This window comes from Monodelphis domestica, chromosome 6 (assembly GCF_027887165.1).
Source record: "Monodelphis domestica isolate mMonDom1 chromosome 6, mMonDom1.pri, whole genome shotgun sequence".
NCBI classification, from domain to species: Eukaryota; Metazoa; Chordata; class Mammalia; order Didelphimorphia; family Didelphidae; genus Monodelphis; species Monodelphis domestica.
This window is the reverse complement of record NC_077232.1, coordinates 202,747,103-202,774,557: the sequence shown is the minus strand read 5'-3', so window position 1 is coordinate 202,774,557 and position 27,455 is coordinate 202,747,103. Positions and strand designations below refer to the sequence as shown.

At 36.1% G+C, this 27,455-nt stretch overlaps 1 protein-coding gene across 8 annotated transcripts in view; it reads left to right on the top strand.

Annotated features, from left to right (window-relative positions):
• Window positions 1-27,455, top strand: part of MARCHF1 (membrane associated ring-CH-type finger 1) — a 1,076,407-nt gene that overhangs the window by 855,486 nt on the left and 193,466 nt on the right. For all 8 annotated transcript variants that reach the window (XM_056802855.1, XM_056802853.1, XM_056802852.1 and 5 more), the window contains one exon: window positions 5,617-5,667. In XM_056802855.1, coding sequence (XP_056658833.1) covers window positions 5,617-5,667 — 51 coding nt within the window. The remainder of the gene's footprint in view (window positions 1-5,616; window positions 5,668-27,455) is intronic.

Below are 27,455 nucleotides of genomic sequence, written 5' to 3'. Positions count from 1 at the left end.
GACTAGAAAGTATAGCAAAAACTTCATTTTAACAATCTTTTATATATAATCACCCTTTAAAAATGTAATCATTTTTATTACAATATCCATTTAAAATTTTTTTCTGATATGAAACTGATTTCAAAGAAATAAAGAACTTATGATACAGAAATTAGCTTCCCCATTTTCTGCCTAACTTTTATATATATCTCTAGTTATATTATCAGAAAGTTATAAAGGAATAATAACAAATCTCAAGCTTGTGGCTAATCTCCATCCATAATGGCACATTAGACAATGATGTTAAAATCTACAGTGAGAGAGGACTTTGTCCATAGAAGGTAAAGTCGAGCATCACTTTGTAGTATCTGAGCATCCCTGAGCAATGGGGCCATGAAGACTCTCAGGGAAAAGAATGACCTGCTACTCTGGCCTAGGGACAGTGGCATCATAACCTAATGACATTTCTCTGTTCCTGAAGCATGCCAAAAAGTCATTAGTGTACAATTAATGGGTCACTGTTTCAGAATGAGACTCCTTCACAAAGAAGCTTCAAGTAATACCCAATGGAAATTTTTAGTAGGAAAAGAATTAAGTGAATTCAAATATTTTTATGAGTTTTGAATTCCTCTTATATATACTGTAAATCCCAGCTTAAATGCTGCCATCTCCTTCTGGAAGCCTGGCTGCTTCCAAGCCTAATGGAACTATTCTTTCTATAGTCATGAGTAATCTCCTTGTTACCAAATTCAATTGTCTTTTTAAATTTATTTCCAAAAAGTCATCCTCTTTTCTTGGCTTTTAAAACATGGAATTTTTAAGGTTCTCTTCATAACCCTCTGACTATTTTATCTCTTTTTTTTTTCACGGTTTCTCATCCTCTTCCTGTCCTATATATGTGAGTGTTCTTTAAAGATTTTTCTAATACTTTCTTTTCAACTCTATGGTCTCTCATTTTACGATATTATTTACTCCTATATCTTCAGTTGTCACATCTTTATGGATAATGTTTCCAAACTTGTTTCTCCTAGGACAGCATCTCTCTCTGAAAATTAGTATAATAATTCTTACTGCCTACTACATATTTACTCAAAATCAAAATGTTTAAATCTAGCAATCATGGTCAAAGGGCATAAAATTGTGCTTATCCTTTGACCCAACAATACCCCTATAGGGTCTGTTTCCCAAACAGATAAAAAATAGGGAGAAAGGATCCCTTGTACAAAAAGATTCATAACAACTTTCTTTGTGATGGCAAAGAACAGGAAGCTAAAAGGATGTTCATCAATTAGGAAATGGTTGAATAAGTTGTTATATGATTGCAATGGAATACTATTGTGCCATAAGAAATGACAAAATAATCTCAAAAAAAATCAAAATATTTATATGAAGTGATGTAAAGTAAAATGAGCAGAATCAGAAGAAAATGGTCCACTAATTATGGAGGAGCCCATAACAAATTAGACCCACTGAGGAAAAGCAGCCAGAAAAGACATCCTTGTAAGTTTGCCTGAGATTCTTGGCAAGACCAATCTCAGTTTACAGCTATGAACTATTCTCTAGGTTATAACTCAGATAAGAAAGGATTCCTCCCCAATATGATCATCATCAAACCTTGGGTCTTTCCTTATTTTGATGAGCAAAGAAGCCTTTGTAACATCATAACTGAAAGAATCAGTTCTTCCTTTCCCCAAAGTTCACAGGATAGATTAGCTGTCACTCTTTCTCAATTTGCTCATGTTTGTGAAGAAACTCTGGAAATGTTCTTGGATCGTCATTCTATAAACAGTATTCTGTAACACCCCTCAAAATGATGTAATGCTTAGGACTCTACTTTCTATAAGAACCTTTCTCTTTGTCATAATAAATGGAAATAATGGAGATCATGCATTTTTCTATCTGGCCCGTGCTTTGTATATTTCTCTATTTCTGTCTCTCTCTGTCTCTCTGTCCCTCTCTCTCTACTTTTTCTCTCAGTGTCAGAACCTGGCACTCACCACATAGTACCTGCAACAAGTAACAATAATAGTGTAGAATGATCAACTGTGAATGACTTAACTATTATCAGCAATGCAAAGATCAAGGAAAACTTCCAGAAATTCATGAAGAGAAATGTTAACTACTGTCAAAGAAAGAACTAAGGGAGTCTGAAAGCAGATTAAAGTATACATTCTTTATTTCCTTCATGAATTTTTCTCTAATGTAAACAATATGTGTCTCATACCATGAAGGACATGGGGATATGTATTATATGATAAAACATGTGCAACCCATTTACTATTACGTGCCATTTGGGGGAGGGAACAGAGAGAAGAGGGAGTAAACATGGATCACAAAATGTGAGAAAACAATTATTTAAAATTGTATTGATGTGTAATCTGGAAAAAAAATTTCAAGAAAATATATGTATAGGTCTAAATTCAACACCTCCCCACTCTGCTTTACTTTCCTATCCCTTGAATATTCTGAATAATGGCTCCATCATCATAGACTCATTACCTGTCATCCTTGATATAAATCATCTTTGACTCTTTCCTCTCACATTCCCCATCCTCATAGTCAAGTCTTGTTTCTTCTTCCACAGTATCTCCTTCTGGTCCTTCTTCTCTATTCCTATTGCAACAAGCCTAGCTCAATCCTTAAGAGTTTCTGTTGTAATAGTCTCTCTGACTTCAGTCTAGTTCTCCTATAATCTATTCTCCCATTGAAACTTGATTAGTCTTAAGGTATTGTTCTGATGATGTCACTTCCATCCAAGTACTTTCACTGGCCATCAGTTTGTCCTGAAAAAAAGCATCAACTCCAAAGTCTAACATTCAAAGGTTTTATAATCTGTTCCTAATGATTCTATGCAGTCTAATGACCTAATTTTCTATTTTATTCATATATTTATATTATATTATTATTTTATATTATTTATATATAGTTATATTTTATGTGATAGCTAAACTATCATCAACCCCCTCATTCTTTTTCTGCCCTTTCCTATCTCTCTGCCTTCTCAAATGAATTAGTTTATATAAAGTGTTTCACAAACATTAAGGACAATAGAAATACTAGATATCATCACCATCATTATTTTCATTAATATTATTATTACCATCATTCATGTATATTCCTTTCTTGGAATGAACTCCACCTCCTATCCCTGTTGCTCTCTTTTAAAATAGTTCTCTTCAAGAATTTGAGAGGATCAGGGGCAGTTCAGAGGTTCAATGGATTGAGAGCAGCCTAAAGACGGGAGGTCTTGGGTTCAAATCTGGCATCAGAGACTTCCCAGCTGTGTTACCCTGGGCAAGTCACTTAACACCCATGGTCTAGCCCTTACCACTCTTCTATCTTAGTATTGGTTAGAAGATAGAAGGTAGGGGTTTAAAAAAAAGAAGAAGAATTTAAGGGGCCATCATGTGGAGAAGGGTCTAGACCTGTCTGAAATGGCTTGAAAGGATAGCACCAGAAACAGTAGATAGAAACAGCAGAAATATACAATTTAAATGTGATAATGGGAAAACCTTCCTAACAATTAGAGCCATCTACAAGGAGAATGGAATGCTCCCAAAGGTGATAGGTTTCTCTCCTTGGATATCTTCCAGCAGAGGTTTGATGGCCTTTTGTCATATATGTCATGGGGAGGATTTCTTTGGTATATGGGTTAGATTAGATGGTGATTGAGTTAACTTTTAACTCTCAAATTCTGTGATTATTCAAAGACCAACTGAGATGCTAATTCTTTTGCAAAGTCTGTCTTGACCCCTTCTTCTCTCTTAATACCACTTCCCTTACTGGATGAATGTGAATTCTTTAAACTCCTAGAGGCAATTAGTTGATACCACTGGTATCATCTTGGAGTCAAAAACACCTGAGTTCAAATTCTTCTTCAGATTTTTTTTTGTGACTCTGGGTAAGTCTCCTCCTCAGCTTTTTTTCCCCACATTGATAAAATGGAGATAATGATAGCAATTACCTTAGAGGATTATTGTGAGGCTTAATTCGGATAGCATGTGAAAAGGACTTTGTAAACTGTTAAGCACTATATAAATGCTAGCAATTGTTATTATTTCTATTCTCTATTATAGTTATTTGTATGTTTGTTTTTTTCCACATAGAACTATAAACTCTTTGACACTCTATACCAGTGATGGTGAACCTTTTAGAGACCAGGTGCCCAAACTGGAACACTCACCCCACATGTGAGCCTCCCTCTTACCCCAGACAGAGGAGGGATTAAGCACTCCCATTGGGCTGCTGGACAGAGGGTGGGTGAAATGAAAAATGTCTTTAGTCACAGTGGAGAGAGAGAGAGGATAAGCCCCCTCCAGCCTTCATGCCATAGATTCGCCAATACAGCCCTAGACTGTGTCACATCTATCTTCATATTTTTAACACTAAGCAGTGCCTTACATATAATAGACAAATAATAAATATGTATTAAACTGAATCAAAGGACTTTCCAGTTGGTATTCTGTACCAACCCCACCTCACCCCCAATTGTCTGATTGTGACACTTTCTTTGAAATCTTCATAAATCTTTATCCTGTATTATTTTGTTTTATAATTAAATATGTGTGTCATATCACCCTTCTAGACTGTAAATTCCATAAGTACAGGAACTGTTTCTTAAATTACCTAATACAGTTCCTATCACACTATATGGATATTTATCCTCTTCCAACTTCCCCTTTCTCTGAATTTGCTATCTCCCTGAGCACCAAGAATAATTCTCTGCAAATAGTAGATGCTTCATAAATGTTTATTAAGTTGAATCAAACCAATTCCAGAAAAGGCTAAATACCCAGTGAGCCTCCCATTTGTCTATGACATCACCAAAATTTAATTCCCTGAGTCTAGTAAATAGTGATTATGTCTGTGTGTGGATATTTGAATGGATGACCTTTATGAATAAGTCTTGGAGTATGTGTATACCTGTAACATAAATAAAGTTTCAATGAGAACAGGTTCTTGATAACTTGTAAATCATTGAAAACTGGATTTCTGTGCCTGCTCCAAAAGTGCTTTCCTCTAATTTCATATATTTAGAAGCTCTGTTGTAATTTGGACAAGTCTTGATTTCACATGAAAGTCAGGATTCTTATCTGCAAAATGGTGCATCAATAGAATCATTTTTTTTTCATTTGCGAAATGTGTTGGAGATTCAAAACAACCACTCTAGTATCTCCTCCAAGAAAGATCCAAATGGGATTACAAAGAGTCACTCAGGTCTGAAGTGACTGAACAACAATCACTAGAATGTTTTCTCAGTATGTATATTCTGTGCCTCCCCCAGTAGTTTAGAAATTCCTCAAAGGCAGAATCCATGCATTGTATTTCTCTTAGGTCCCCTGCAATTCTACAGCATTAGGATTTTTCTCTCCTCTCAGAAACCTGGGGAAAGAATGCAATTCTGAATGTTTCTCATTGACTTGAATAATGGATACCATCACCAGTGTTTTCAAAGAATGTTGGGAATATAAGATAAATTCACTATTCTGATCCTAGGTAAAGAGTAGCAAGAGTATGCAGCAGGAAAAACTTAGAACACTTATGGGCATGCCAAGGCTATCTTGTCTTCTCATTCAAAAGTAGATTTAGAGTGTGAATTTTTCTTTTATAAATAATCCTTCTAATTTTGTTTTCCAGAATGACAAATCTCCAGGGCGTTCTGCAAGTCGGTCAAGTAACATATCTAAGGTACGTGACCTCTGTTTACTTGTTTATTTCAAACTAGTATTCCCAATGATATCATGGCATATAGTGCCATCCAGGATTACCATTTAGTCTTATCTAGATATTTTCTTCCTGTCACTTTCTATTCTTTACTTGTTTGTTGTTGTTGGGTTTTTTTAATTGGATCTGCTTTATACTGCTGTTATTTTCAGCAGTATAAAGAGCCACGGTTTAAAAAATAAAATAGTTTTACCTTTTTTTTTTAATCTGTGGCTAAATGCATAGAAGGCACTTCAATCTCTTCAAAGTGTCATGTAGTGGGGGCAGCTGGGTTGCTCAGTGGATCGAGAATCGGGCCTAGAGATGGGAGGTCCTAGGTTCAAATCTGGCCTCAGACACTTCCCAGCTGTGTGACCCTGGGCAAGTCACTTGACCCCCATTGCCTAGCCCTTACCACTCTTCTGCCTTGGAGCCAATACACAGTATTGACTCCAAGACTGAAGGTAAGGGTTTTTAAAAAGAAGTGTCATGTAGTGTTTTATTTTTGTCTCATTTCTAAAATTTTAATATACCCTCCCTTTTGTATTATTGGTGTTTGCAGTTCCTCTTTCAGGAATTCATTTTTCTGGAATTTGTTCTTGATGTCCTGAAATTCAAATTACCTTTTTTTCAGGAAACGATTTTTGGAAATCTATTTGATCATTTCCCCAAGTTATAGGATCTTTGGGGATGGGGTGGAATTATATGAATTTGTAATGTTGAGCAAGCAACTAAACGTATAGGGAGATTAGACTTTTTTTAGAAGTCTTGAAATGTGAATTGTTTGGTTCCCCAAAGTCATTCCTTCTTGCATACTGCACTGACTGCTATTTGTTGAGGGAGAAGGAGGATAAGGGATAAGAAAAAGCATTTGTCAAAACAGAATAGATGTGGTTTTGAAAAAGAATATCTGGGGAAGCAAACAGCATGGTTTTAAATGGATTCTTTACAGTCTGTTTTCCTGCTGATGCCAAATGAAGTCTAAGAGGTAAATATTTAAACTTTATCTATCTCATATACTGCCTTATATAAGATATGATACTTTGAGGCTTCTATAAAAACCTAAGAATCTGAAATTAAATTTAATTCACTTCATTAGCTATGTCTTAATTACTTAAAGCATCATCCCAGATTGTACTGGAGATTTAAAATTTATTTAATATGCATTCTCTTCCCACAAGAAGATTACAATCTACTTAAAAGATCTAACACATGCTCAAATAGCTATAATAAAAAATAATACCTATGAAATGCAGTGTGGTTTGATGGAAAGAGAACTGGTCTTTGCACCAGGCAGATCTAGATTCAAGCCCTAAGTCTGATATACAAGAATTGTGAGACCCAGAACAGGTCAACTTCTGGGGAGTCCCAGGCACCTCTTATATACTATGAATTGCAGAATAGGTGCTGATCTGCAAAAGGAGTTTCTTTCCTGAGTCTCCTATTCCAAGGCAGGAAGGGAGGAAGGGAGGCAGAGAGGACAAAATTATGGAATCACAGGACCAGTCCAAAAATGATCAAGGGAGAATCATGAAAGAGGCATATACAAGATAAAGAATCCCTACCTCTTCCCAAAGTGCCTTACTTACATCCAGGCTGAATTGTTAAACTTTTGTCCATTTGGTTGACTAAAAAGCATCATTTTACATCTTCTTCAATATTAAAAAAGAAAGAAAAAAATCATGAAACATCTTGGTGAAAGGAAATTGGAAAGCTTGAATCAAGGAAGAACTTTAATCTGGTCTCTTGACAGTTACTAGTTATTCTTTCGGCAAGTACCTAGGACTAAGTAATTGTGAATTACAGTAACAGAAAGAATTTCTGTACCATTCACAGATCCATCACAGATTCCTATAGTAAGAAAGTAAATCGTGAGTGTATTCCCCTTCCTTAAAGATCTTCCTCCAGGTTTTGAAATATTTTATTGGTGTCCTTACATAAGATAGGGGTTTAAACTTTAGTTTCATTGATATGGAAACTTGCAATGCAAGTCAGCACTGTCAGTCAAAAATTATTTATTAAGCCCTTACAATGTTCCAGAGACACATAGATGATGCTGTGGATAGAATGCCAGCTCAGGAGTAAGGAAGACTCATTTTCTTCAGTTTAAATCTGGACCCAGGTGTTTCCTAACTGTGTAACTCTGGACGAATCACTTTACCCTTTTTGCCTCATTTTTTCGATCAGTAAACTAAACTGAAGAAAGAAATGGCAAAGTACTCCAATAGTTTTGCCAAGAAAACCCCAAAGAGAGTCAAGAAGAGTTAGACACGATTAAACAATAATACTGGATATCAGGTATTGTGCTAACTACGGAGGATATAAAAAGAGACAAAAGACAATTCCTGCCCTCAAATAAGTCACAATCTAATGGAGGAAGTACCAAATATGTAAAAATATATTAGATAAGTAAGAAATGATTTAAGAAAGGAAAATAGTTTAGGAAGGCACTAGAATTAAGAGAGATTGGGAAAGACTTCCTGTAGATGATGGAATTTCTCTGAAACTTAGAATCTCAGACAATTGTCTAAAGCACTTGAGAACTAGAGGGACTTACCTTGGCTCACACAGTCAGAATATATCATAAGTAGAACGTGAAACCAGGTCTTCCTGGCTTGGAAGTGAAATATCTATCATGTCTTCCTCTCTGTGTGTGAGAAACAATAAGTAAATTAAGATGTTTTTCATAAATCAGAGAAAGGTCTACTAGATTTCTTCCTAAGTGATCTATAGATAGATTTCATTTAAGCTTTCAATACAACATACAGTTTAGGAAAATACTTCTCAATGGGTCCATATTCTGGATAATAAAGTGTTATTTTGTTAATGTTCACTTATAAACATTTAGATCATTCCTGAACCTTTGCCACTTTTTTGGTATTCATAAAATTCAGAAATTCATTCTTATGAAGATCAGGTTTTCTGCAATAACTGAAATTCCAAAGTTTTAGTTATTTTGTAATATTTTAACTTTTTTAAATTTAGTCATAATATCACAGCTCAAAAAATGCCAGATTTTTTTCATTTTCTTGGCCAAAATAAGAATTGTCAAATGTTGGGAAAGGAAGTATTGGATCTAGCTGGAGTATGGTCTTCTGAGTCAAAGTCAAAAATCAATGTCTTTGGAGTTAGGAAAGCTAGATTCCAATCCCATCTCTGCTAATTGTGACCTTAATTCCAGGCCTTTGTTTCCTCTAAAATGAAGGCTCTTGGACCTGTTCATCTTTGAGGTCCTTTCCAAAGCTAAATTCTAAGACTTCAGAAAAATAAGTAAAGGAACCAAGTAAAACATCAAATAGGAAAGTGGCCTGAGATTTTTTTTTTTTTATGCAGCTCCTTGGTGAAATATTCTTACGTGACCTTCTATTGTATCCATGCTAAGTAACAAATTTTTGGAACAGAAAGTGTTGCTCACAGTGTAGGATGGGAAGAAAGTGTGGTTTTGTTAGATTCTTGTCAATCATTCACACAAATTTGGAGATAGGGAAGTTGAAAAACTCCTGTGGATTGGGGTATAGGGGTAGTAGCCAAACTTACACTAATGATTAAGCTTCTCTTATTATGTCACATTATTGATCTCTTCTCCTATTGGAATCATAAAATTTTAGAGCTAGAAGACATATGATATATCATTTCATTTAGCTTTGTCATTTTACAGATTAAACTATCATTACCTCTGTCCCTTGGCCCTGTTTTTTATAGCCTTTCTTCTCTAAATAGTAATCTGGTAGCAGGAGAGTCATCAAAGAAGACATAAGTAGCTAGTAACATTCTTACTTGTTTGAAAATTCAAGACAAGGCTCATGGATAGGAAGGAAGCATTTCCTTAAATCCTAAAGGTTAATGACAAGCAAGAAAGAAATAAAACATGAAAGTTTCATTTTACTTTGAGAAAAGGCCCCAAATGAAGGTACTTCTATCTAGGCCCCAGCCTCCCAACCAATTACTCTGCTGTCAACACCTAACTCTTTTAACTCCCTTTAAAACTCTGAGCTTCTCAGTTAATACTGAAAATTGGGAAATAGAACCTGCAAAGAAAAGCTGAAAAAAATAGAATTATTTAGCCTTGAGAAGAGAAGGCAAGCCTTAGAGGTTAAAGAAATCTGTTTGGGATTGTCAAAATATATTTGCCATTCAAAACTCTGAAGAGGTTTGTATATATATATATATATATATATATATATATATATATATATATATATATATATATAAGCTAATGTCCAGTTTTTTTAGTCTCTGCTGAAGGAAGAAGGGGAAAATGGCAGGAATTATATGACAAAAAGAATTTAGCTTTGGCATAAGGAAAAAAGATTTGAACAGTAATAGTCACTTAGCCTTGGAATGACTTACAAATGAGGTGAGAAGACTTCTTGCAATTAGCAATAATAGTGTTGATAACAACGATGGTTATTTACAAACATGACATTTTTTTTTTACAGTTTACAAATACTATCACATGTAATTTGATTGATTCTGTCCATACTATGGGGATATCCAGAATGACACCAGCTATTTCAATCTTCATAGATCAGGGAGCAGCTGGGTGGTGCAGTGGTTTGAGAATCAGGTCTAGAGACAGGACATCCTAGGTTCAAATCTGGCCTCAGACACTTCCCAGCTATGTGACCCTGGGCAAGTCAGTTAACCCCCATTACCTAGCCCTTACCACTCTTCTGCCATAGAACCAATTCACAGTAGTGATTCTAAGTTAGAAGGTAAGAGTTTAAAAAAAAATCTATATAGAGCACTTCACTGAAAGGCAGGCAACCAGGGTGATAATGCCCATTTTGGATGGAGAAAGAAACCCTCCTAGCATTTACCAGGTGTCAGGAACTGTGCCAAATGGTCTACAAATATTTCAGTTGATCCCCACAATAACCCTGGCAAGTAGAGGCTATTATTATTTTCATTTTACTTTTGAGGAAACCAATGTAGACAGAGGTCGAGTGACTTGCCTAGGGTCACATAGGTCATACTTGACCTTAGATTTTCTTGATTGTAGTCTAGCTCTCTATCCACAGCACTACCTAGCTGCCACTAACTTGCTAAGTGACCTCCCTGGACTCAAGTTTCCTAATTTGCAAAATGAAAAGATTGAACCAAATCAGAAATTCTTCAATGGGTGATCATGAACCTTAAAAAAATTATTAGTAAAAATATCTTAGTATGATTGGTTTCCTGTTTAATTCTGTGGGGTTCTTTTTATGCATCTAAACATATTATTCTGAAAATGGGTCCAGAGATTTTACCTGCCAAATGTGAAAAGAAAACAATTAAGAATCCCTGGACAAGATGATTTCAAAAGGCTCTTTTTGCTCTAAATCCCATAATCCTATTATCTCTAAGATTTGTTTCTGCCTCAATTCTTTGATTTATTGGTATGGAAAATATGGGTCTAAAAGGTAAAATCATTTATCCAAAATCTCACCAACATTAAGTAACAGAGCTGGAATTCATGTACTTGGAGTTCAGTGCTTTTTTTCCCCTTATGCCATTTATTTTTTCTATTCTCCTCTTACCTTTCTATTGTTCTAATAATGAGCAGCCTATATGCAGTCTTGGCCAAAAGCCACAGAGGCTAAGAACAACCAGTGTGGGTTTGTCAAAATATGCTTAAGTACTTCGTATGGAGAGCATTTATCAGCTATTAAAAAGTCTCTTGGGATAAACAGATAACAATTGATCCTTTCCAAGTAATATGTTGACCATCATACATCTGACACCTTTTGCAATATATGTTCCTTAAGAAAAGGAATGGTGGCCCTTCTTTATATTTCCAGTTTTAGCACAGTGCCTGGAATATAATAAGCACTTAATTAATGCTAATTTATTAATATTAAGGCTAATTGTGTCTGGAAACAGAGGGATAGATCAGAAGACTTGGAAGTTTCCTCCCAACTTGGTTTTGTCTTAAATAAGTGAATGAATAAAAATGAAGCTTGTTTTTCATTAACTCCTATGAGTTATTATCTAGTCACGTCCCTCTCTTCAGAGCCCCATTTAGGGTTTTCTTAGCAAACTGAAGAAGCTGAGACAAACAGAGTTGAGTGGCTTGCTCAGGGTCACGCAGCTAATAAGTGTCTAAGGACAGATTTGAAATCAGGTCTTCCTGACTCGATATCTGGAGCTCTCTCCACTGAGCCACCTAGCTAAGCTTTGAAATAGAATAGGTAAACTGAAGGGAAACTGTTTCTTATTGAAATAGAGAATGTAAACTGAGGGGAACTGTCACTTATTGAAATAGAGAAAATATAAACTGAGGGGAACTGTTTCTCATTGCAAATGACTGCTGTCCTCTGGCTTGTGACTAGAGAAAGCTGCTAAGGGAACCTGAGGCTGCTTATTTGTAATGGAGGTAGGAATGAGAAATGCTGAGTGATGCTGCCACACAGGGATGCTGGTACACAGGGGACTGCTCTGGTGTTTGCCTACTGATCCCTACTGATGGCTGATGGATCAGTATATCTTTCTGATCTCCTCCCCCTTTTACTCCCTCCCTTTGCCAACCCTCTCCTCCCAGTTCTTCTTGAAGCCTTTGGCTTCTTCCCTCCCCCCTGAGGGAACTATAAAGATATTCTTTTCTTTTCATTTTCAAGCCAGGGGTTTATTGGGATAACAAGATGGGAAACTGAGGTGAGAGGGATGAGGATTTCCCTAAACTACCAGGAGAATTTTAGGAGGGTTTGAGAAAGTAGTCTAGTCACAAACTGTGACTCTAAGACAGTTAGGGAGATGGAGGACAACAGCTTTTTAAAATCTTCTTTCTTCTTCTTCTTCTTCACCAAATCAGCAAGGTCTCTCAGCTTAACCCCAGAAAGAAACAAAGTTCAAAATCTCTCCTTCGGCCTGGCTTGTCTCCTTTCTCAGCTTAACCCCAGAGAGAAAACAAAGTTCAAAGTCTCTCAGTTTCTCCTGGCCAGCTCAACTCTCAAATAGACCACCAACTCAAAAACCAAGTTTCTCCTTTGTTTCTTGTCAGCTTCAACTGTTCAAAGCCAGAGAAACCCAAAGCCAAGTCAGCCCCACCAGGGTCTTACAGCTAGGTTCCCAACCTCCAGACAGAGAGTGACTTCCAATCCAGTCCCCTCCCCCTGGTGAGCTCAACTGCCAACTTCTGGGAACATTCTGTTTTGGAAACTCCTTCTCTTGATTGACAGATAAGTTGGGTCCCCAGTTTCTTGCATCTTGGTTTACAAGTTCTCTCTTTCTCCAGGCTCTACCACAACCCCACCCCCTTTTATTAGAAAAAAAATGCAACTTGCATTTTTCCATGATACTTACCTTAATAATTTCATCTATCTAACTCTTTGCTATCTGAAATATACTCTTACACTCCCCCCCAATAACAAAATCCTAAACTCATCTTAGCTGTTCTATCTATCTAAATACTAAGCTAAGAATAGGTCATAGGACAATGGTTTAGGTGGGGGAATTACACGAGCATAATTTTTCATAACAAAAAAAGTAACAATGTCCAAATCATCTCAACAATATCAATAACACATTGAACATGCAAATGTCTTATCCTTGTGTCTATATAGTCACTAAGTAAATTTTCCTAACACTAACAAATGCTAACCTACAATCATAATACAATCTAACTTCTATACTATAGAACTTCTATATCTCTATTTCCTAAGCCTTAAACAAATTCACTAGGCTATTACTATCAGTAGTAGTTAGATTATTAATAACTCACTCTAAAAAGTTAGCATGTTAGTTAATTTAGTAATTATATGTGTCCAAATAAATTTACATATGTGCATCCTTGTATATTTCTGTGCAAACTCATGCAGAAAAGAAAAACTTTGGCTGTTTGAATTTTCCACAGAACTTTCTCATCAGTGTGGCTTGTTGTCATGCATGTTGTATACTTACCCAATCCATGAATATCTTACTTTGCTATGTAGGGTGTGTATGCATGTATGTGGTGTTTTCATGTACGATGCTTACTTATGTATTCACATGGCCAAAAGTTCCAAATTTCAAAGTTCCAAAGTCCTTCCATGTCCAGTCATGTTGCTTGTAGAAAATCTCTTCCATCCTCTCAGGTCAACACTTCACTTTTCTGTCTTCTATTACTTTATTGAAGACTTGAGTTCCTCAAATCAGGATCCACTGCAACAATCAGGAACTCGGGAACACACAAATGATGCATGTGTGTAAGATTTACACATGTGTGTGCAAGTAAGAGTAAAAATTTATTTTGCATGGAAGTGAGTTGAAATCTTCGTGCATGCAGAATTTATCAATCTTTCTTCATGCATGGGGGTTAGCTTTTGCATTTGTACCTCTTCGTGCTTGTGGGTAAGCTTAACTTGTGTTTTTTCTTCATGCGTGGGGGTAAGCGTTATGCCCAAGAGTATAGTTTTCAATTTTTTTTCATCAAGGAGATCTATCATATGGTTACTGTATGTAGTTTTTGCATGGTTATTGTATGTATTACTTGGAGATAGTTCTTTTTGATTTGTTACTATATCAGGCAGAGATTATTTTATATTTTACATTGAGGCTTTGTTTCTTTGTGGCTGCTACTCTTTCAAATACAAGTTTCCTTTTGTTTTCTGTGTTAATGGCTGTTTATCTTCAGGGATTGTACTATATTCTTCAGCTTTAGAGGTGCTTTTCTATTCTTTAATCAATTCAACTTGTGCAGGGCTCTCTCTTCTGAATTCTAGTGGCAAGTATTCTCCAGTGCTTTCCTTTGTTCTTAGTAGGCTTATATTCACAAGACTTTTGTTTTTCTTCTTGTATTCATGTTGCTCTTCATGACTAGGACTTTTTTTTTCTTCCAGATGTCATCTATCTATCTATCTATCTATCTATCTATCTATCTATCTATCTATCTATCTATATATATATATCTATATATATATATATATCATCACAGATGACATGTGAGATATCTGAAATTATGAAATAATATCTTCTTGGCATACCTCTCTCCCTTCCTTCCCCAGTATAGACTGTTTTAGGATGAAGGTTGAGAGACATGGATAACCTCTTTCAGTCCTTAACTATAACTTGCTGTTAAAGTCTTGTCATTACAGATTCAACCAATGTGAATCTATGCTTCTCTAGCACTCTAGATGTCTGTGTCTTTCCTAGTTATCAGTTGGAATTTTGCTACGTTTAGGAGTGTTCTTGTTGAATTACTTGTTCTTTTGCTGGAATAACTTATTTTCTATCCTACCTCAAGACTAGTCTTCACTCACATAAGGCTTTGTGAGAATGATACCCTGTGAAACTCCAACTAATCTTGGTTTCACTGTTACAGCATGAATTGTACTCGTCCTATGTTTGAAGTTAGAGAATAGAAATGAAACTGTGTATCTGTCTCCTCCTCCAGTTCTTTGATATGTGTATTAATATTATCCTTCCCATTCCGAATCTGTATCAGCATAAGCCATGTAATTCAACTTGTCTATAAAATCATTTTCATTGTTAACCCCTAAGCTTGCATAAATTTCCTCCAATGGTATACAACATGTTCTGTGCCCAAAGAATAATTCCTCATCATTATATTGGTATGAGTTTGTTGGCACCGGTTCCAGGTATTCTATCTTTTCACTTGTGTCCCACACCTCCCCTTCTTGATGTACCTCTTCATAAAGATTATAAAACTGATAAGGCATTTGTTCTACATCATCTTCATCCATTATTATCACGCCTTCTGGTATCCCTTCAGATTCAGTGTCTGAATCTGAGTCACTAAATGCAATCACTATGGCATTTGGATCTTGCTCAATGCCACGTGAACTCTTGTCAGATGTTGGTGACTCTGGCTTTGTAGTTTGATCTAAGCCTTTGTCACCAGCTTCTGTGTTACTCGAATCAGTTTCTGGTAGGTTGTCATTACTGAGCTTTAGATTTACTTCTTGAATTGGTAAACTAGATGGTATGGGTTTATGCAGATCTTCTCCACTGCTAATAATCACAGATCCTACTCTACCACTAGTCTGAGGTTCATGTTTAATTCCATTCTCATTTGACTGTGTAGAGATAGGAATCATTTCCTCTATTTTATTACTGTCTTCTGGGAATAAGATTTGTACTTCTGCATTTCCCCCTGCACCATCAGTAATAGCATGTGTGTCTTCATGTTGCCCCCCACAACAACATGTATCTGTTTCTGTAGCCAAGGTGTTCAGAACTACTGACCTATTGTTCATATCCTTGCTACCCTCTTCCAGGTGCTTATGTAACTCAGTTAATTCTTCTTGATTACATCCATTCCCAATGAAATCTACATTAGAGGTTGTATTTTCAACTACAATGGAATTACCACAGCTTATAACTAATAAGTTTTTAAGAGGAACTAGGTGGCTCAGTAAATTGAGAACCAGGACTAGAGACAGGAGGTCCTGGGTTCAAATTTGGCCTCAGACACTTCCTAGCTGTGTGACCCTCACTTAACTCCATAGCCTTTACCATTCTTTTGCCTTAGAATCAGTAGAGAGTATTGAATGTGAGATGGACAGTAAAAAAAAAAAAGGTTTCATTAAGTGCACCAAAGGTTTCTTGATAGACCCAACAGAGATAAGTTTGTGGAAGCCTCTCCTTACTCATATCAAACAAGACATAAAAGAGTCAGGAATATGGTTGCCTAAGATGTTTGCCATTGTCTTCCAGGCTATCCAGCACAATGTCAGAATGAAAGAAGAAATAACTATCGAGTGTAAAGTCCTCCAAGTGCCTCTTTTTGCATGTGACATTGTGCTAATCACATCAAGGTCTTAAAGACTGAAGGAAGGTCTCCTAAAAGAGACTGATTATCATTCACCAGGGGTTGACTTAACTAGCCATGGAAGAAAAACCTCATCAGTGAGACCTCATATCTGGTGAAGTCGGATGGTTTTAAGTCATGCCAGGATCTTTCTATGATGTTTATTAAACAACCAGTACATGTAATTGATTCTGAGGATGAAGATTTATTAGATAAGTGCAAAATCTGCCATTTTGATTCAAGCATCCTAGGATGGTCAGGACAGTGCTTCCATTGGGAGAAATTCAGCTGTAGTTGTGAACCCCCTAATACACACTACTACTCTGTTTCCTGTTTGTATTCTTCCTGGTACCCCTGGATAGAAGTGAGCTAAATTTCCTTTTCTTCCCATACCTTTTTATTATTCTAAGAGTTTCAGGTTGCTTGGGCAACACTGAATCTGAAGTGAAAGCCACAGGTGAACCTTAGAAGCTTAAAAGAATCAATGTGTGGTGGTCACAACATATTTATGGGTACTAGACAGTGTTTATCAGGAACTAACATTTTGCTTGGGGAAAAAATCTCTATGGGCAGAGTTGACAGTTGTTCCTTTTTATTTTATTTTATTTATTTTTTATTTTTAAAATGTTTCCCCCCATGGTTACATTATTCATTTTCTTTCCTTCCCCTCTTACCTCCCCACTCCCAGAGCTGACAAGCAATTCCACTGGGTTATACATATATTATCACTCAAATCCTATTCCCATATTATTTATTTTTGTAATAATCTTTTCAAACCAAAACCCCAAATCATATAGTTGTTCCTTTTTAGAGAGCACACTTGGAACTTACCAAAAGGTTCCCCCTATACAAAACTGCCCAGAGTTGCCCCTTTGGGGATTTCTTTGGGGGGTTGTAATCATTGCTTTCAACCAGCTTTACTTTATTATTTATTCAGCATTGCAGGCAACTCAACAAGCAAACTATCGTGAGATAGGAGCAACAATATTTTCCATTCAAATCATTGTCTAGCACACATAAACATAAATATCTAAAAGCATTTTTCTTGGGGAGAGTAAAAATTTCTATTAAAAGCAGGTCACAGTCCTTAACTCAGTTATAGCTAAACTAAAAAAAATAAACTATCATAAATGATATTTCAGACCATTTCCATCATTTTGTATGATGTTTCAAGGATTTCATTTATTTTGCAAAGACTCAATTACTCATTTGATCACTTTCTGCTAGTGTTGAATAAAGTGGCAAGATAGAAACTGTTGAAGGACATAAAATCTGCCTCCTGAAGCTTTTTTTTTCTTCTTCTTCTGTCATAGACTGTGTGAGCATTCTAAATCTTCTAATCTTACTGCAGGAAATGTATCAAATCCTAAAATCCACAAAATAATAGTAATGACGATAGCTAACGTTTATGAAGCTCTTGTAGGTTTAACATTTCTGTAGGCTCCTCAAGTGCCTGACATGAATTTTCTCATTTGATCCTCACTCACCATGCTGTGCAGTAGGTGTTTTCATTATCATCATTTTTAGATGGGAAAAAAAAATAAAAACCAACAACTGAGGCTCAGAGAGATTCTGCTTTACCCAGTGTCACCCAATTAGTAAGTGTCTGTAATATAATTTGAACCCAGGTCTTCTGCCTATAAACCTGGATTTATCTACTAATTTGTGGTGCCTTATTTCCTGCACATTTTTTAGAGTTGCCTCATTCTTAGAGAGCTTTAATTTTCCATATGGTGCCATTAAAAAAAAAAAAGAAGAAGAAGCAATTTAAGGAGCCTACAGCCAGGTCAAGGTGAAGGAATTCAAAAGAGGTGTTATCTGGAGAATTCATTCTGCTGAATGTGAGCAATGAATCTTTGGAACAGGTGTTTAATGTGCTATTGAATTAGAAATTCCACCTTGGTTTCTATGTACCTGGAACCAATCAATCACCAATATGCTTAGACTAAATACCTTCAGAATGAGAAGTCTGACTTGCCATTCAATCAAGCAATAAACATTTTTTAAATATTTAATACATGCCAGGCATTGTATTAGATGTTGGGGATATAAATGCCTGAATGAGACATTCCCTTCACTCAAATAACTTCTATTCTTCTGGAGCATTCAGAATGTTCCCAGATAATTAAATGCTGTATTTATACCCTCCACACACTCCCATAAAAAAAATACACTATGTTGGATCAGAAAAAGTCTCTGAAAGGAAATGATGCTAGAGCTGGACTTCAAAAGGGGCCAACTGTTTGAAGATGTAAAGGTAAGGAGGGAGTAAATTCCAGGCATAGAAGACATTCTGTGCAAAGGCCCAAAGGCAAAATGGAAAGCTGTGAGAATCAGTTTGTCTGGAGTTCAGAATCTATGAAGGAATTAATATATAACCATCCTGGAAAGATAACATTTGTACCTTTGGGCCAGATTGTAAATGAAGGGTTTTAAGTGTCAGTATTTATTCTAGAAGCATGTCCACCTCCAGGAAAAAAAAAAGCCAACTGATAAACAGAAATAAGCAAGATATAGTTTTATATATGTGCATATATCTTTTAGCCAAATGATGCTTCCCTCCAATGGGGGAAGTTAAGAGGCAGGGAATTGCCTGGGTATTTTAATTGAACCAATGAATAAATTACAATTTAAAAAGAAACAACCAATGAATAAATTAAAATTTAAAAAGAAACAAAAAAAAGGAAACAGGTTCTTGTATGTGGACATGTAATATTCTGAGTTATGCTTTAGGAATCTAGATTCCATAAATGTACAATGGTTGTGAGAAAGGGATGACTAGCTACAGGGAAACCACTTAGGAGTCTATAGCATTAGACCAGGGAAGAAGTGATGAGGATATGAGCTAGTGTGGTTGTATTGTGAATAAAAAGAAGGGTACAAATAGCAGAAATGATTAGGAAGGAGAATTGACAAGACTTGACTAATGATTTAATCTGGGAGGTGAATAAGATTGAAGAATCAAGGATAATCCCCAAGGGTACAAACCTAGAAAAATGGTCAAGCCTTTGACAGAAATGGAAAAATTAGGAGAAGGGATGGGTTCAAGGAGAAAATTAATTAATTCTATTTTGAACATGTTGTTTCTGAGGAGGATATGGGACCCTCATTTGGAGACCTGAGATTGTAGCTCAGAAGAGATCAGAACCAGATATGTACAGGAGTAACTAGAGGTCTTGGATCTTGTATCACTGACAGAGGATAAAGAGATAAAAGATTGAAGGCATTAAAATAGGCAAGGAGGAGACCAAGTTATTACTCTTTGCAGATGACATGATGGTCTACTTAAAGAATCCTAGAGAATCAACTAAAAAGCTAATCGAAATAATTAACAACTTTAGCAAAGTTGCAAGATACAAAATAAACCCACATAAGTCATCAGCATTTCTATATATTTCCAACACAGCTCAGCAGCAAGAACTAGAAAGAGAAATTGCATTCAAAATCACCTTAGACAAAATAAAATAATTAGGAATCTATCTCCCGAAACAAACACAGGAACTATATGAACACAACTACAAAACACTATCCACACAACTAAAACTAGACTTGAACAACTGGAAGAACATTAATTGCTCATGGGTAGGATGAACCAATATAATAAAAATGACCATCCTACCCAAACTCATTTATCTATTTAGTGCCATACCCATGGAACTTCCAAAAATTTTTTTTACTGATTTAGAAAAAAACATAAAGTTCATTTGGAAGAACAAAGGATTAAGGATATCCAGGGAAACAATGAAAAAAAATACAAAGGAAGGGGGCCTTGCAGTCCCAGATCTCAGACTATATTATAAAGCAGCGGTCATCAAAACAATTTGGTACTGGCTAAGAGACAGAAAGGAGGATCAGTGGAATAGACTGGGGGCAAGTGACCTCAGCAATACAGTATATGACAAACCCAAAGATCCCAGCTTTTGGGATAAAAATCCACTATTTCATAAAAACTGCTGGGAAAATTGGAGGACAGTGTGGGAAAGATTGGGTTTAGATCAACACCTCACACCCTACACCAAGATAAATTCAAAATGGGTGAATGACTTGAACATAAGGAAGGAAACTATAAGAAAATTAGGCGAACACAGAATAGTATACATGTCAGACCTTTGGGAAGGGAAATACTTCAAAACCAAGCAAGAATTAGAAAGAGTTTCAAAATGCAAAATAAATAATCTGGATTACATCAAATTAAAAAGGTTTTGTACAAACAAAACGAATGTAACCAAAATCAGAAGGGTAGCAACAAATTGGGAAACAATCTTCATAAAAACCTCTGACAAAGGTTTAATTACTAAAATTTATAAAGAACTAAATCAATTGTACAAAAAATCAAGCCATTCTCCAATTGACAAATGGGCAAGGGACATGAACAGGCAATTCTCAGCCAAAGAAATCAAAACTATTAATAAGCACATGAAAAAGTGCTCTACATCTCTTATAATCAGAGAGATGCAAATCAAAACAACTCTGAGGTATCATCTCACACCTAGCAGATTGGCTAACATGACAGCTATGCAAAGTAATGAATGCTGGAGGGGATGTGGCAAAGTGGGGACATTAATTCATTGCTGGTGGAGTTGTGAATTGATCCAACCATTCTGGAGGGCAATTTGGAACTATGTCCAAAGGGCGATAAAAGACTGTCTGCCCTTTGATCCAGCCATAGCACTGCTGGGCTTGTACCCCAAAGAGATAATGGACAAAAAGACTTGTACAAAAATATTCATAGCTGCGCTCTTTGTGGTGGCCAAAAATTGGAAAATGAGGGGATGCCCTTCAATTGGGGAATGGCTGAACAAATTGTGGTATATGTTGGTGATGGAATACTATTGTGCTCAAAGGAATAATAAAGTGGAGGAATTCCATGGAGACTGGAACAACCTCCAGGAAGTGATGCAGAGCAAAAGGAGCAGAACCAGGAAAACATTATACACAGAGACTGATACATTGTGGTACAATCGAAGGTGATGGACTTCTCCATTAGTATCAATGCAATTTCCCTGAACAATCTGCAGGGATCTAAAAAAAAATACTACCCACAAGCAGAGGATAAACTGTGGTAGTAAAAACACCACTGAAAAGCAACTGCTTGTCTACAGGGTTGGAGGAGATAAGACTGAGGAGAGACTCTAAATGAACACTATAATGCAAACTCCAACAACAGGGAAATGGGTTCGAGTCAAGAACACATGTGATAACCAGTGGAATCATGCGTCGGCTATGGGAGAGGGAAAGGCGGGGGGGGGGGGAAGGGGAGGGGAGGAAAAGAAAACGATCTTTGTTTCCAGTGAATAATGTATGAAAACGACCAAATAAAATAATATTAAAAAAAAGAAAAAAAGAAAATTAGGCAAACACAGAATAGTATACATGTCAGACCTTTGGGAAGGGAAAGATTTTAAAACCAAGCAAGACTTAGAAAGAGTCACAAAATGCAAAATAAATAATTTGGAATACATCAAATTAAAAAGTTTTTGTACAAACAAAACCAATATAACTAAAATCAGAAGGAAAGCAACAAATTGGGAAGCAATCTTCATAAAAACCTCTGACAAAGGTTTAATTACTCAAATTGACAAAGAGTTAAATCAATTGTACAAAAAATCAAGTCATTCTCCAATTGATAAATGGGCAAGGGACATGAACAGGCAGTTCGCAGCCAAAGGAATCAAAACTATTAATAAGCACATGAAAAAGTGCTCTACATCTCTTATAATCAGAGAGATGCAAATAAAAACAACTCTGAGGTATCACCTCACACTTAGCAGATTGGCTAACATGACAGCTATGGAAAGTAATGAATACTGGAGGGGATGTGGCAAAGTAGGGACACTAATTCATTGCTGGTGGAGTTGTGAATTGATCCAACCATTCTGGAGGGCAATTTGGAACTATGCCCAAAGGGTGATAAAAGACTGTCTTCCTTTTGATCCAGCCATAGCACTGCTGGGTTTGTACCCCAAAGAGATAATAAGGAAAAAAACTTGTACAAGAATATTCATAGCTGCATTCTTTGTAGTGGCCAAAAATTGGAAAATGAGGGGATGCCCATCAATTGGGGAATGGCTGAACAAATTGTGGTATATGTTGGTGATGGAATACTATTGTGCTCAAAGGAATAATAAAGTGGAGGAATTCCATGGAGACTGGAACAACCTCCAGGAAGTGAAGCAGAGCAAAAGGAGCAGAACCAGGAAATCATTATACACAGAGACTGATACACTGTGATATAATTGAAGGTAATGGACTTCTCCATTAGGGACAATGCAATGTCTCTGAACAATCTGCAGGGATCTAAAAAACACTATCCACAAGCAGAGGATAAACTGTCGGAGTAAAAACACAGAAGAAAAGCAACTGCTTGACTACAGGGGTGGAGGGGATATGACTGAGGAGAGATTCTAAATGAACACTCTAGAGCAAATACTAACAACACAGAAATGGGTTCGAGTCAAGAACACATGTGATACCCAGTGGAATCACGCACCGGCTATGGGAGAAGTGGGGAGGAAGGAAAAGAAAATGATTTTTGTTTCCAATGAATAATGTTGTTCAGAAATTACCAAATAAAATAATGTTTAAAAAAAGAGAGAGAGATAAAAGAGAAGTATGAAAAAGAAGTAGATAGTGATTTTCCAAAAGAAACCAGAAGGATCAATTTTACCTTTAAGAAGAGAGAGAACCAGTACTCAGCAATGGCAGGAAAATGCAGACGTTAAGAGTATCCTTAAATAATGGTTATTCTGAAGTGTTTAATGATGTCAATAGGTCAAGAAAGGATGAGTACTGAAAAAAGATTGGATTTAGTCCATGGAAGGAGCAGTTCCAATTGAGTAGTAGCCCACCTATCTCAAAGAGATAAAGAACAAAAGGTAGATCAGAAAACAGAAACAAATATAGTAGCTTTTTCTAAGAGTTTGGCTGTGAAAAGAAAATGGTTACCTAAGGGAATAGTAAGAGTCCAGGGAAAGTTTCTTAAGAATTGAGAAAGTTTGGGCATTGTTTCAGAAAACATAGAAGGAATCAGTGAATAAGGAAAACTGAAAAAATACAGAAAATGAATAATTAATCAATTATTTTAAATGGCAAACAATAGAGTTGATCAAGAACTGGAAATTAATTAGGTCATCCTATGAATCTTCAAATTGGCTGCAACAAGTGCATTCAACCATTACAGAAACTGATGCGTGATTTGGCAGCACACTTTTGAGGTCATATATATATTACAACATTGGTTCAAATATAGGACAAACTCCTCAAATTAGAATTCTTTGAAATGAAAACATATCAGAAAGTGCAGGACAGAGAACTAACAATAATTTATTGTATTTTATGTAATTTCTTTATTGTCTTCAGACTTTGTCCAAAGTATAATTTGGAGCCTCCAAATACTGTATTCATTCAAATATAGGAATAGAGATCAGACTTGTGATTTTGTTGATACAGGGAACTCCCAGGTGAAAACTCTTATCAGGGTAAGGTGGTACCATCTCTACAAATTATAGTCTATAAGTTGCTTAAAGAAGGAAGAGGTTAAATCTCTCATCTAAGGTCACAAAGTCTGGAAATGCTAGAGGTGGACCACAAAACAGGTTTTTCTAGCTTCCAGGCCAGCTCTCTATTGACTATGTTATGCTCTTTCTCATTGGTTCAGATATGGGCCACCAAGAATATAGGCCAAAAGCCTCAGGTGAGATTTCTTTGAACTGAAAACAATGCATACATATACATAATGAAAAAAAAAACAATAAATTTAGGTTACAGTCAAGTTTTAGACAAATCAGGTTTGAAGGAAAGTGTGGTGTATATTAAGAACAATTTAAGGGTTTTTTTCTACCACATTTCTAATAGTAATCAAAGATTTAGAGCTCAAAGGAACTTTGGATGTCATCTAGTCCAAAATACTCACATTATAGGTAATGTAACATGAGCCCAGAGAAGTCACAAAGGAAGTAAGCAGAGAGCTGGAATTTAAACCCAGATCTTCTGATGCCAAATCCAGTTCTATTTTCCACTCTACCACTTTGAATTTTCATACCCCACATTACTATGGAAAAATAACCAACTTGGAATCTTTTTTTTTTTAAACACTATGCTTCCGTCTATGCTCAGATTTCATCAGTTCTCTCTCTGCAGGTCCATAGCATTTTTTTTCATTATGAGTCATTTGAAATTGTCTTGGATCATTATTTCAATCAAGTCTTTCACAGTTGATCATTACCACATTATAGCATTGCTGTTACTGTGATCAGTGTTCTTTTGGTTCTGCTCATTTTGCTTTACATCATAAAGTCTTCTCAGGTTTTTCTGAAACCATCCCCTTTGTTATTTCTTATAGGACACTAGTGCTGTAATCACAATCACAATTCCAACTATGTGGCAACTTTGTTCAGCCATTTCCCAATTGATAGGTGTCCTTTCAATTCTGCCTTTGATTTCTTAGGATTCCTTTTATTGGCCTCTATGAATCAAGAGTGATTAGATTAAAATTTCTGAAACAAATTATTCCTGTTTAAAACATCTTGTATAATACCAAGTAGCAAATCTTTTTCTTTGATAATACACAGTAAACTCTTTTTAAAAAATGTATCTTATATGAAATGTAACTGTTAATCTTCTATTGTTATTTTCAAAGTGGTTTATTCTTCTAAAAAATTGTCATTGTGACCTCTTGGCCCGGGAAAAGCCACAAGGTATGAAAGATAGAGGAAGGATAGAATTTTAGGATTCCGCGAGGGGTGTGGCGGAGCCAAGTTAAAGATATGAGATGGCAGAAATGAGTCAGAAAACCAGGCCTTATTGATTATAATGTAGCCACAGCAGAACTCCAATCAGTGGACCTCTCAGAAAGGCTAATTCCATCCAAAGATCCAAAATTAATACCACACACAGGTTGGAGACATGATAGAGAAAAGAAAGTGCCTGGCCGAAGGCCAGGTCCCAGGTGAGAGAGATAGAGAAGGAAAGGAATTAAAGATGGAGAAGCTCCAGCAAAGACAGGCATCAGTGAGAGCTAAGATCCAAGAGAGGGCAGAGACTGCTGTGGCTCCCCTTTTAATCTCTTTGATATGCAAATATACACAATACATAGGGATGATTATCATTGGTTAATGACAAGGTATAGGTGTGGTTTATCTTAGCCAGGTGAACACAAAGAAACCTCTTTTTCCTGCCTAACCTGGGGGAAGCTGGGATCAAGGGTCAGAGGCTTTCCTAGCCAAGACTGAGCATGTTCTCTTCTAAGCCACTCTGTACATTCTAACTGTTTCCCTTATCCCTAGATAGGGGTGGACTGCTACAGTCATCCTCCAGCGAATTAAATCCTTTTTTTTATTTGTTTTTTGTTCAATTGCGTCTAACCTAATCATAGAATTTAGTGAAAGAATATTATAGAATCATAGATTTGGAGTTTGAAGAAATTTTGGAGAACATCAGGTCACCCCATTTTACAGATGAAGAAAAGGAAACACAAATTTAATTTACATGCCCAGAGGCAGGATTTGAAGCCAGATCCTCGACTGGTCCTTTTCCCCAGAGGTTTCCAGAAGCCTGAAATACTCCTAGTATCCCTGATCAAGATTACAATATAATTGGGAGTTATTTAACAATATAAATAAAGTTACAGGAGAACATAATGTTAATATGTGGTTTTCTAAGCTTTTTTTTTGCATCACCAGAGCCTAGCAAAGGACCTGACACATAGTAGGCACTTATAAAATCTGTTTATTGAATGAACAATATGGAAATATATTTTGCATTTTATATATATATATATGTATGTATATATATATACACACACATATATACATGTAACCCAGATTGAATTGCTTGCCAGCTTTGGGTGTGGGGAGAGAAGGAAGGACAGAAAACAAAAACCAAAAAATTTAACAAAAATAAGTAAATTAGTGAATATAGTAAACTTGTACATGATAAACATAGTAAATATATTATATAAATATAGTAAATTAGTAAATGATAAATATTAGTCTAGAAAAGACCTAGGTGATAGGAATGTTTCAAAGAATCACAGAGTTGGTCAAAATTTCAATAGTCACCTAAAGCTATCCTCATTTTTAAGTCCATTCCTGATGCATTAACCTGGGGGGTCAAGGGAATCCTGCATGTGAGAACCTCATAGTTTAAGAAGGGTTCTGAAAGAAGCAGAAAAAATATGGTTCTGACATTGAAAGGAAAGCAACATGCTTTGTCTACAAAAAAAGAATAGTTTGTGGAGCAATAATTCAATAAGCATTTGCCCAGTTCCTACTTTATTTAAAAGAGGGAGGGAGAAATACGATACAGTGTCAGTCAATGAAATCATGGATCTTGACTGGTTTTGTAAAAAAGTACCATGCACCATACTAAGTACTGGGCCTAAAATGATTATACCTAATAAGATGTTCAAAATACCAAAGGAAGAAAGAAGTGATTCCTTGATATAAGCTCCTTGAGAGTGGTGACTACATGTTTGTTTTTGTCTTTGTATCTCATGCCTAGCACAGTTCTTGGCACAAAATAGGTACTTAATGTTTGAATTAAACCAATGTTTATAATCCAGTTAGAAAAAAGTTCCCATTTGGGCAAGTGCTCTATTGATTATTGTTCAGGCTTTAGCCCCCTCTTTTTATTTTTTTTCCTATCTGAACACTCCTAAGTTCTGTGACTTGACAGTCAAACTCTGGTGATTAGAGAGAAGTTTATAATGACAAAGAAGGCAAAGCATCATTCATCATCAGTGAAGTTCTAAGCAATGGAGTCAAATCTTCATTAAGATTTTTGAGGATTTTTCTTTTTCTGGACAGGGTCATAAAGATAAAACGCATCAATGTTTGACTTTCTTAGTATTAGTGGGAAAAGTTTAATAGACTATAGTACCATATCATTATCTGGGCTCTAAGCATTGTATCTTAGGAGCCCAGCTAAATATTCCAGAGAAGAAAGAAAAACAAAAGCAATTTTTCATCTAGTTTGACCTTCTATAGGGGGAAAAATACTCCCTTCAAAGAAAGTTGGATTTCACTTGTCACTTGTTGAGTGCAATGAA